At 53.2% G+C, this 10,806-nt stretch overlaps 1 protein-coding gene across 1 annotated transcript in view; it reads right to left on the bottom strand.

The window, feature by feature from the left end:
• Positions 1-171: 171 nt before the first annotated feature.
• unc80 (unc-80 homolog (C. elegans)) overlaps positions 172-10,806 on the bottom strand; it is a gene marked incomplete at its 3' end in the record, with an annotated part of 27,853 nt that continues 17,218 nt past the window's right edge. Inside the window, exons 29-59 of the mRNA XM_076169777.1 lie at positions 10,365-10,462; positions 10,041-10,244; positions 9,757-9,864; positions 9,525-9,663; positions 9,262-9,443; positions 9,049-9,180; positions 7,979-8,165; positions 7,178-7,309; positions 6,936-7,079; positions 6,759-6,859; positions 6,554-6,640; positions 6,272-6,455; positions 6,061-6,155; positions 5,885-5,974; positions 5,696-5,797; positions 5,433-5,613; positions 4,943-5,343; positions 4,695-4,833; positions 4,508-4,604; positions 4,260-4,430; positions 4,060-4,152; positions 3,739-3,957; positions 3,343-3,573; positions 2,441-2,564; positions 2,201-2,326; positions 1,777-2,107; positions 1,480-1,664; positions 1,223-1,388; positions 952-1,131; positions 686-833; positions 172-324 (exon numbers count right to left, since the gene is read on the bottom strand). Coding sequence (XP_076025892.1) covers positions 172-324; positions 686-833; positions 952-1,131; positions 1,223-1,388; positions 1,480-1,664; positions 1,777-2,107; positions 2,201-2,326; positions 2,441-2,564; positions 3,343-3,573; positions 3,739-3,957; positions 4,060-4,152; positions 4,260-4,430; positions 4,508-4,604; positions 4,695-4,833; positions 4,943-5,343; positions 5,433-5,613; positions 5,696-5,797; positions 5,885-5,974; positions 6,061-6,155; positions 6,272-6,455; positions 6,554-6,640; positions 6,759-6,859; positions 6,936-7,079; positions 7,178-7,309; positions 7,979-8,165; positions 9,049-9,180; positions 9,262-9,443; positions 9,525-9,663; positions 9,757-9,864; positions 10,041-10,244; positions 10,365-10,462 — 4,930 coding nt within the window. The remainder of the gene's footprint in view (positions 325-685; positions 834-951; positions 1,132-1,222; positions 1,389-1,479; positions 1,665-1,776; positions 2,108-2,200; positions 2,327-2,440; positions 2,565-3,342; positions 3,574-3,738; positions 3,958-4,059; positions 4,153-4,259; positions 4,431-4,507; positions 4,605-4,694; positions 4,834-4,942; positions 5,344-5,432; positions 5,614-5,695; positions 5,798-5,884; positions 5,975-6,060; positions 6,156-6,271; positions 6,456-6,553; positions 6,641-6,758; positions 6,860-6,935; positions 7,080-7,177; positions 7,310-7,978; positions 8,166-9,048; positions 9,181-9,261; positions 9,444-9,524; positions 9,664-9,756; positions 9,865-10,040; positions 10,245-10,364; positions 10,463-10,806) is intronic.

Below are 10,806 nucleotides of genomic sequence, written 5' to 3'. Positions count from 1 at the left end.
GAGGGAGAGAGAAGAGAGAGAGAGAGGAGGGAGGGAGAGAGGGAGAGAGGGAGAGGGAGAGGGAGAGGGAGAGGGAGAGAGAGAGAAAGGGAGAGAGAGAGAGGGGTAAATTGGGTTGGTGGGGTGGTGAGGGGCCGAGGCGATTTGATTGGATGTGGATGAGTGATCAACGGTGATGCGGCCAATAGAGGGGGCGGCCGTTCTGAGGCGATGCCCACTCCCCTGGCGGACAGACGGGGGACACACACAGAGAGAGGGCCACTGTACCTAGAGAGGTTACCCTCCTGCAGAAGGCCCTGGGACTCATCTAGCACATTCGGTTCACTGTAAAAAGGGGGGCGAAGGGGGAGAACGGGAGTTTAGGGAGAGTCCAGATCATCGCCAGCGCCTCCAATTTCCCCCAGAAGCCGCCTCCTCCTCCGCCGGGGACGAGCGGCGGCGAGAAGCCGGCAGCGTTCAAAGGTTCCACATTCTTACCAAGTTACAGTGACGGAGCTGCTCTCAGTATAAAATACACATCAACAGAGATATACACAGAAAAGTACTGTGGCTGTGAGATGTGGCATGATGCTGTGTGCGTTTGTGTGAGCGGACACGTAGAGATGTGCGACTCTGGACCAAAGTGCTCTGTATGTGTGAGGCTTTCATGCGTCGTTACCCACGCCGTCTGGTCGATCCCACCTACCTGTGGCTGGGCAGCATGGTGGCTCGCGGGGCCTCGGGCTGCGAGGCGGCCGAGCCCGTGGCGTGGCTGGAGAACCGGCGCTGCGATATCATCCGGGGCAGGAAGGCCTCGTGCTCGCTGACCACGCTGGGGATGCTCAGGGAGTCGTCTGGAGGGAGGAGAGAGGGAGAGCAGAGAGAGAACACGTTGGGGCGGGGCTTAATCACACACTCGACGCAGCCTCCCCCTGTCAGGATGAATGTGAGAAAGTGTGGAGTGTTCCTGACTCTCTTCGTCATCTTCATCGGTGCGGCTCAGCGTGTCCTGGGAGGGCTGGCGTGACGGCTGGCTGTCCTGCTCCCACACGGTGCCGGTGCCCGTGTTGGAGCGCGACATGGTGGCCAGGCTGAGGCGGTAGGCCGAGGTGGAGGTGCCCACCGTGCTGATGGAGGTCTTGCCCTGGTAGGCTGCGGGGTGAGGGAGGGAGACGTTAGTGATGACGCTCACTGTGCGGTGGATGACATCGCTGTAAAGGCTCAGCGTCAGTGAGCGTCTGACCTGAGCCGCTGTGCACCGCCTCCTTCAGGATCTTCAGCTCGTTGTTGAATTCTGCAAACAGGGAGCTCTTGCAGAGCGGTCGTGGTATGAAGCGTCGCTCCAGCTGGTCGGCGATGTGGTGTCGAGCTGTGATCTCCTCCTGGGAGTCTGCTGGCTGGGTCAGCAACTACAGGGACACACAGTTACACACACACTTACACTGATAGAGGGCATCAGTAGAACAGATAGATGAGAGAAGGCCGAGCTTGGTTGATTACCTTGCACTGTATGAAAGGTCTCAGCAGGACAAAGATGGGGATGCGTGTTCGGACGATGAAGTCAATGAAGTCCCAGAAGGCCAGACCCCCTACCTTCCTCAGAGCCATCTCCTTTACCTGAAGGCTCAGCCGGTACCACTGGTTACCTAGCGACCGCTCAAAGCAAACCAGCACCACCTTCAGGGCTGCAGAGGGAGGGAAGGAAGGAAGGAAGGAAGGAAGGAAGGAAGGAGGTAAAACGGAATGAAACCAGATGGCATGGCAACATTACAGAGACACGTTGTTTCCAGATCCTACCCAGATACGCAGCCTGACTGGTGGACTCAGCTAAACCTTCTCTACGCAGATCCTTCCCCGTGTCCCCCGGCGTGGAGCAGTGAGCCGGGGAGGCGTCCAGCATGAAGTTCTTTGTGCGGGAGGTGGAGATGATCCGAGGCGGCAGGAGGATGTTGATGACCGTCTGCAGGAGCAGGAAGATCTCTGGGGGCTCCAGATGGGGGCTGTCTTTGCTCCCAGAGCCCACGGTCAACACGAAGGGGATGAGCAGGTTGAGCAGCATCCCCTCTCGCCTCTCCTGATTGGTGAAGGGCGAGATGACGTGACTGAGAGGGAAGTCTTCCTTCAAGGCCTGGGGGGGGAGAAATGGAGGAGAGCAAATGTTTACACTCCACCCGCCATCCATCTGGAGGGAGAAGAGAGAAGAGAGGCGTCTGAGGCCCACCTGGATCTGCAGGGCCACCAGGCGGACCACCGCCGTGCTGAAGGGCAGCGGCGGGGAGAGGTAGGGGCTGAGGTGGAGCAGCGGGAGGCCGTCTGCCACGCTGGAGGGGCCCACCACGCCCATCACCTGACCACACACACACACACACACACACACACACACACACACACACACACACCACTCAACAAGCAGCTCTCATCCCAAAGGAGCGTCTGGGTGTGTAAAGCGCCGTGTCCCTACCAGGTTGACGCAGACGTTGATGAGCGAGCGGAGGTGAGGGAGGAAAGAGATGATTGGCTGTCGCTGCAGGGTCAGACAGATGCCCTCGATCAGACTGCTGGCCGCCTCCCACTCCACCTGTCTCCTAGAAAATGCACGGACACACCCATTCCCGGTATGTGCGCACACACACACACACACACACACACGCACACACACAAACAGACACACATAGAAAGCGTCTTGTCAGAGATTCTGCTGAGTCATGCTGACGCTCTGCTCATCACACACTGACACGAAATACAGCAAAGCTCACAGAACAGAGCAACCAGATCCTCCAAGCCTGCAGGGTGAGGCCTTAGGTCCTTAGTCATGGAGGACAAACCGGGATTACACACTGCTGTGGACTGTTAGGTTTAAGAAAAATAGAGAATAATAATAATAACAATAATAATAATAGTAATAACGATGTAAGTGCAGTATTATGGTCAGACTTCCTCTTCCATGACGCCAGACTGGGCGACCCTGGGAACATTGTCAGTACAAACACACATCATTAAGGCTCATTACTCACGTCATCATGATTCATTTCACGTTTTTAAATTATCTATATAAGCTAATTAAATATCTCCCCCCAAAAAGCCCTGAGTCACTTCAGTCCCCGCCCACATTTTGGTCCAACCGGCGAGTTGTGAAGCTGCAAACCAGCAAACTTTCAGGAAACACACAAGCGCCACACACACACATACACATACACGCACAGACACACACACACACACCGCACAAAGCAGCACTTACGGTGACAGCACTCACGAAGGCAGCGCTTGCGGAGGACAGTGCCCGAGAAGCCGTCTAGCTACGGTACGGTACGGTACACACCACGGCACGAGACAGAGAGAGGAACGGGAGTGTGTTCAACAGACCTGGTGCACAGAGCCTGAGGGCGAGCGCACCTGAGCGTGGGCATCTTGTGGATCTTGTTGAACATGCGGTCGAGCCGCTTGAGGATGAGGATGAGCGCCGGCCGCACGGCTTCAGAGGACCAGTCTGTGATGGGGAGCATCTCCATGATGTAACGCCGCAGACCTCGGCTCTCCATGGTCAGGGTGTCGTACGGCGCCAGCTTCAGGAGGGCGTGGGCGATCTCTGCCAGCCTGCACACACATGCAAGCACGCACGCACGCACACACACACACACAGACACACAAACACAGTGATGATAATAATATCCAATACTTCAAACAGAGACTTGCAGCTTCCACATCCCCACATTCCAGCGTTTCAAAGCTTTCAGCTGAGTCACGGTTGGACCTTCTCACCTCATGTGGGACTTGATGTCCAGCAGCTCCAGCGCCGTCACCCTGGGCTCCCCGGCCACATTCTGCAGGATCTTCAGTCTGGGCCCACAGTGTTTGTAAAACTCTGTGCAGATGTTGAGGAGCGACTCCCGAGGTCGACGGAACTCCTCCCGGGCAATGCGCTCGTCCAGCTCCTCCCTGGGCATTCCCTGGCCCTCCTCCAGCAGGTGGAGGTTGTCCCTGGATACGCACACACGCACAGACACACACACAGACTGAGCTGCTTCCTTGGTGGCGCAGAGAAGCAGCCGTCACAGGGACAGGGATGCTGAGGCGTCCTACCTGGTGTTGACGCCCCCTGACATGGCGTGGTTGGCTGTAGTCGCCCCCTTATGGCCCTGGTCACAGCGGGACAGCTGGGGCGCCGTCATAGGCCTGCGGTGAGGAGGAGGATGAGGATGGGGGTCAAGAAGAAGCTATTTGCACGAGCGTGTGTGTTTCCTGTGTGTGTGTGTGTGTGTGTGTGTGTGTGTGTGTCAGACCTTGTGAGAGTCTCAGAGCTGTAGAGGAGCGCCTGCAGGGAGGTGGCCAGGGCAGCGATGGCCGCGATCTCGTCCCTGGCGGCTGAAGCGCACTCCATGGTTACCGTGTTGCTCTTCAGCTTCTGGAGGTGGCAGGGAACCAGAGCCTCCAGCACCATCAGCATCTGGAGACTGAAGGAGAGCCACAATAAGATCCACACAGGAAGAGACCAAGATGAGGGCTCAGGGCCACGACGCAGGATCCGTACCTCCTGAAGGATTCGGGGGCGTAGGCGACCACAGTGACACACAGCTTGATGGACTCGCTGATGGAGAAGGTCAGATCCTCATTGCCGTAACAGAAATCTGCAAGAAATGACCTTCAGTCGACCTTTGAGCTCACATTTTAAGTTTCTAAGCAGTTCATGATGGAGACCAACGCGTCTGATAGTTTACCCAGGGAGCGTAGAGGTTTCTCTGCCTTGACTAACTCCAGAGCGTCCAGAGCGTCCAGAGTCTCACCCTCCAGAGAGACCAGCAGGTCAAACAGACACTGGGCAGAGACCCCTTTGGACAGGCCGGTGCTGGTGCTGGTCTGGGATGAGAGAGATTCAGACACAAGACATACACACACGCTCACAGGCGGAGGGTAGATCTTGAGTGTGTGTGTGTGTGTGTGTGTGCGGGCGGGGCTGTGGTCTTACCGTGAACTCCAGCAGTGGAGCCACGCTGGCAAACAGCTGCAGGGTGAAGGGTTTGCGGTGGAGGACGTAGAACTGGCGGCAGCAGAACTCGATGCCCTGCCTCAGGAGGGGGTTGCTCTCGTAGTCGGCGTAGACCTGCAGCATGGTGGGCAGGATCCACTGGTACCCGCTCAGGGAGAAGAGGTGGTTGAAGTGCACGGCCGTGTTGATGGCGGTGGCGGTGTACTGCCTGAGGAGGGAGCTGTCCTCCGGGTGCAGCAGCAGCGCCCCGTTGAAGACGTTGAGGAAGAGCATCATCTCGTCGCCCCAGGGATACTCACTGGGCATGCCCAGGAACATCTCCTCCAGCAGCTTGATCCACAGGACCTTGTGCAGGGTGTCCAAGCCGAACAGCTCCTTACCTGGGGAGACAAATCCAGCTGTGGTTCATCCCAACGTGCTCAGGTGTGTTGAGTCAGAGTTCAGTCAGGAGGTTTATCTGCCTCCTTACCTTGTGGTTCATTAAACAGGGAGAACTCGGCGTCGATGGCAGTTCTAGGGAAGGAGGGCAGGCGGAGGAGGTCCTCCTGGAGCAGGGAGACGTGGGACTGCTTGTGCACGGCCGGCATGTGTTGGGTCAGGGAGATGAGGAAGAGGACTCGACCCACCTCCTCTAGTTTACGGGAAAACACCTAGAAATGAAAAGAGAGGGGAAAAGGTCAGATGGGGACCAAGACAACCAAACAAACCTCTCCAGCTTTACACCCTACACACCTGTTTCTGGATGAGCTCCTGTCCCTTCCCAGGCAACATGTGGACCAGGTTGAGCTGAGGGGAGACGGACCTCCGGAAGGGATAGATGTCTCTCACATAGGTCTGCAAGAAGAAGAAGGAGGCACAGTAAAGCTCAGCACATCCAGATGAAGACAGAGGTGATTCCTAAACGCTCCCGCTGTGCTCCACCTTGGAATAATGGATGAGGTTCCAGCGTTTGTCCATGAGGAAGTAGTGTGCTGATCTTGCTTCGGGAATGTTGAAGAACTCCAGGCACTCCTGTGTGTTGGAGAGAAGAGAGCGATGCTGTGAGCTGAACTCTGTCTTTGAGCCTTTACACAGACAGGATGTTCAGCAGGTTTGACCTTGAGCAGAGCTTCAAACTGAGTGTCTTCATGCACCGGCAGCTGTGTTGGGATGTCACACTCGTTCTGCCCGTGCACCACCAGCGTCTTGGTCCCTGCGTCCAGGAAACACCAACAAGATCTTTAATGTCTCATAAATCACCTCAGCTACTCCAAACTCCATCCAGAACACAGCCGCCATCACGGAATGATCCATTTCCTGGAACCTTACCTGGCATGGAGGCAGTGACCAGCAGCTTGACCTCACACTGCTCCTTCTTCATGGTCTGCTTGAGGTCCTTGAAGAACAGGCCCTCCACGTAGCCCACCACCTCCCACAGGAAGGTCAGCGTGGCCGAGATGGCGTCCATACCCCACTCACAGGGCGTCCGCACGAAATACATGATCAGCCCCACCTAGGAGAGAGAGAGAGAGGGAGAGAGCCGATGGGCGTGAAGCAGATCGGAGATGTTGGTCCAAATCCATCTTATCAGATTTGTGTCTGTTCCCTCACCAGGTAGTTGAAGAGGATGTGGGAGGTTTGTGCAGGCAGATCTCCGATGTTGAGCAGGAGCTTCCTCAGCATGTACATCAGCTCGTCCTGTCGTCACACCACACACACACACACACACACACACACACACACACAGCACCTTACATCTCATGCCTCACATTAGAAGCTTTTTCTGTTTCAAAACAACAAAGAGGTTTGCTTCTACCTGTCGGTTGCTCACGGTGAGTTTTTCCAGGAAGTGACGGAGGACCAGGGCCGGATCCTCAATCAGGCAGTTCCACAGGATCTGCTGGGCGACAGCGCTCACTGAAGCAAAGAAAGGAAGTATTAAATATCTGCTTGTACTTCCTGTTTGCAGGTTGTGAAGAGGAAGGAGGCCTACCGGCCACGCCGTCGTCCCGAACCTCCCCGTCCTCCATGAGGTGGACAATTGGTAGGACGGCAGCGCAGATGCATGCTGGGAATACAGCTTGGGGTGGCTGCAGCATGTGGTGAGTAGGAGTGTGTTCTGTTGTGTTCTCTTCATCTGGCAGAGGATCAGAAAATGAAATGAAAGCACATCTTTAGAACCCCGGCTCTTACATTTTGGATTTCTTTATTTTGAGTTTTGGGGTTCGGTCCAACCTTCAGCGCTGGCCAGAGAGCGGACGGACCAGACGGAGCCCCGGCGGAAGGAGTAGTTCCTGTGAGAGTTGCTGGATGTGCAGGACGGGCTGACGGACAGACGGCGTGATGCCAGGTTCACCACTTCTTCTGCTGGCGGGATCAACATGAGAGAGGAGCGGAGCACCGGACAGCCACAGACAGCAGAGTACAGTCAGGGAACACTCAGAGCTCAACATACTAAAGAGTTCAACCACATGGGGCCTTACAGGGCGAGCACTCCCCATTCTGCCTGTTCTAAATGATTTTGTAGTTAAGTTGTAGTATTTTTGGAAATAAGATGGAAATGTTACAAAGATAAATTTGGAAACGTAATGTTTGGAGGAAAGAAGACGTTCTTCACCACAGCCTCCACCGAGCACAGGGATTTAACTCTTACAATAATCTGCTGCTATTCTTCCATCAGACAACCTGATACTTGACTTTATTGGTAATATCATGAATTTATCTTGAAATATTATCCTGGACTTTATTCTCACATATTTTAAATTTCTTTCTTATAACTTTACACTTGTACCATGAAATCTTCCTATATTATTTCTTTAAACTGTGTAAATATTAATAATATAACAGATTAAACTATAATTGAACAGCCACTGGTGAGGATGCACACTTGTACTTGGCAGTTAGGAATGATCAGAGGTAGTAGATGACAACATCTCTGTCTTGTGGGCTGTAGTTGTCGGGTTGGTGCCACTAGAGGGCGACATTCCCCACAGTTTGCTAACACAACATGGGGGCTTGTGTCGCTGGTTACCCCACCTTCTTCCTCCTGCTCGGGCGGCGGGCTGCAGGTGGGCTCGTAGCACGCCTCCTGAGCCACGGGGATGGCCGTGATGATGCTGGCCTCGCGGCCCAGGCGTCGCTTCTCCTCCTCCTGCTGCAGGTTCTTCAGGATGTGCTCGGCGCGCTGGTGGGAACGCGACACCGCCCTGGCCGAGAAGGATTTCTGCAAGAGTGGTGGGCGGATGGTGGATGACCATACACCTACAAGCTTTATCAGGCACTTGTGTGGACAGCTCTCCTAATCTTACTGTCACATCTGGGGAGCATTTTGTAATGGGAAATGACTGAACAACACATTAATACAGTAACTCTCCTCCAGCACATCGATCTCATGCTCTGATGTCATCCTGAGCATGATGAAGAACATATTGAAGTATTAAATAGAAAAGATTGAAACCATGACACACCGTTACAGAAATAAATGGATTTGGATTGGAATTTGGCCAGGAGAGTTTACTGTATCTTGCGTACAGTAAACGCCTCACAGCATTCACATGAGTGCTCGTACAACTACAAGTCCAAATAGTCTGAACGCATGATATGAAAAACATACACAGCAAAGTCATTCTCCTCCGATGACCATGCATACACAACACAACACACACAAAATGAATGTCTGATGCATGCTGAGGTACTTATTATTATTATTTTCTCTTTTGTAAACAATCAGACCAAGTGCTGGAACAGGAATTTACTGGATGTGTGTAACTGATCAAGATGCACATTTTCCAAAATGACCCCTGATGAAGAACCTCCAGCTTTTCAAAAGGCCAAACACTCAATGGACAAAAGGTTTCTCCCCAGTCATTGATGATTTGAGGTAACAAGATGCATCAGTACAAACATCCGTACAGAAATCCAAACTTACTATGGCATGGACTGACTGAATTAATGTGGGGTACTAAAAACAAAGACAGTCGATAGATGAATTATAGAACATGTGGTTTCAGATCTTTGACAAAATATTAGATTTAAAGAATGAATATCCCTATTTTGAAAACTCTCTGCATTGGTATCAAATGAAGATAGAGGAGGAAAGGACTTACAGACTGGTCTTCATTGATCGGGTCTTGGACACTCCCGGTGTTCTGGGGCACCCAGGGGGGGTCGAATATGGGGACGCAGGGCATGCCCAGGATGGGGGAGGGCAGGGTGAAGTTGATGCTGGGCGGAGGAATCTGAGAAGAAGAGAAGACAGTTAGCATGAGATGGAAGAGGATGGCTCCAAACTCACGCAGGAAGAAATTGTTCTTCTGTACCTTAAAGATCTGCTGGGCTCCTTCCTCCATGCGCGGCCACACTTGGTAGCGGAAACGCCACAGAGTGTAAAACTTCAGGATGGAGTTGATGCGCTGGCCGGCCTCCTGGTGCTGGAACTCCGCCGTCATCATCTCGCTCACCGCGTCAGGAACTTTGACGGCGCACAGGAGGAACATGGCAGCTGGAAGGGATTCACAGGAAGAGGCTCAGACCCACCTCAAGAATAAGCTTTAAGGATCTAAAGGGAATAATGAGGACTCACCGGCAGCAGCAGCCATGTGTTCATCCACGCTCAGTAAGAGCTCCCAGGCTGCAGGCTGCACGTCTCCGTACATGTCATCAGTCAGGATGGGAGCTGCCTTGATCAGGAGCGAGAGAGGAGCCGGAGACAAGCTCATCACCTGAGGGGGACACAGATGGAACATGCAGGAGGTGCTGGAGGAACAAAAGAAGAAGACTGGAGGCGTTGAGGTTGTGCAGATTCAGTGTCCCACCTGGTTGCGGATGTACTTGAGCATGCCGGTGTCTTTCTTGCCTTCTGTGTTGGAGTCGTTGGGTCTTCTCTTCATGGACGGAGTTCTTAAACAAGACTTGTCTGAACACTGCAGGACAGAGAGGGCAGAGAGGACAGAGAGGACACAGAGGACACAGAGGACAGAGAGGACAGAGAGGACACAGAGGACACAGAGGACACAGAGGACAGTTCAGTGGTTTAGCTTTCTAATGACTTTATTACTCATTGGTTAAAATGTGCTGTATAAACAAACTGGACTCTCACCTCTTTGCTCTTCTTGGCCCGTGCCCCGATGTTGCCAGACGAGGCGTTGTCCTCTCTCAGGCTGTCCACGGTTTCGCCGTACACCAGCTTGATGGCGCGGACCAGACGGGCGCAGGAGCGGCTGTGGTGCTTGTAGCAGCGTGGGTGGCAGAAGTCGATATGGGTGCAGATGAAACTCTGCTGGTTGCACAGCAGGATCATAATCTGTGCCGAGAGAGAGAGAGAGAGAGGGGGCGTCAGAAGGAACACGACCACACACACACACACACACACACACACACACACACACACACACACACACACACACACAGTTTGGAGGCATACATGGAGCCAGGACATGTTGCGGTGGTAGTTGTCCTCTGCTCCTCCTGAGTTCTGTCCCTCTGGCTCGATGCTGGGCTCACTGGTGCTGAAGGGGCTGCCTGCAGATATCAACACACAAATATTGACAGCATTCGCATGTCGGGGGAAGAGATTTGAGACTAGACATGCATTTCCCTGAAGAAACTGCCCTGGGATTGCAGTTTGCTGAAAGGTTTTGCCAAATGCTGAGGAAGTGGCGGACAGATTGAAGCATAAAGGCTTAAAAAAATGTCTGATTGGTTTCTGTTCCTGAATGAATGAAGACATTACAAGCAGTTTGAGTGACAGCTAAGCTCAACCCCTTTGAAGAGTGTTTTGAATTTTTTTTTTAATTGAATGAATAATTTTAATTGGGATTATTCAGCGAAAAGATGCAGAATGTTTTCGTAAAATATGAAAGATA

This window comes from Genypterus blacodes, unplaced genomic scaffold (genome assembly GCF_046128005.1).
Source record: "Genypterus blacodes isolate CSIRO-AG114 ecotype Tasmania unplaced genomic scaffold, CSIRO-AGI_Gbla_v1 ptg000212l_1, whole genome shotgun sequence".
NCBI lineage: Eukaryota > Metazoa > Chordata > Actinopteri > Ophidiiformes > Ophidiidae > Genypterus > Genypterus blacodes.
Note: the sequence above shows the minus strand (reverse complement) of the source record. Positions and strands in the feature narration are given on the sequence as shown.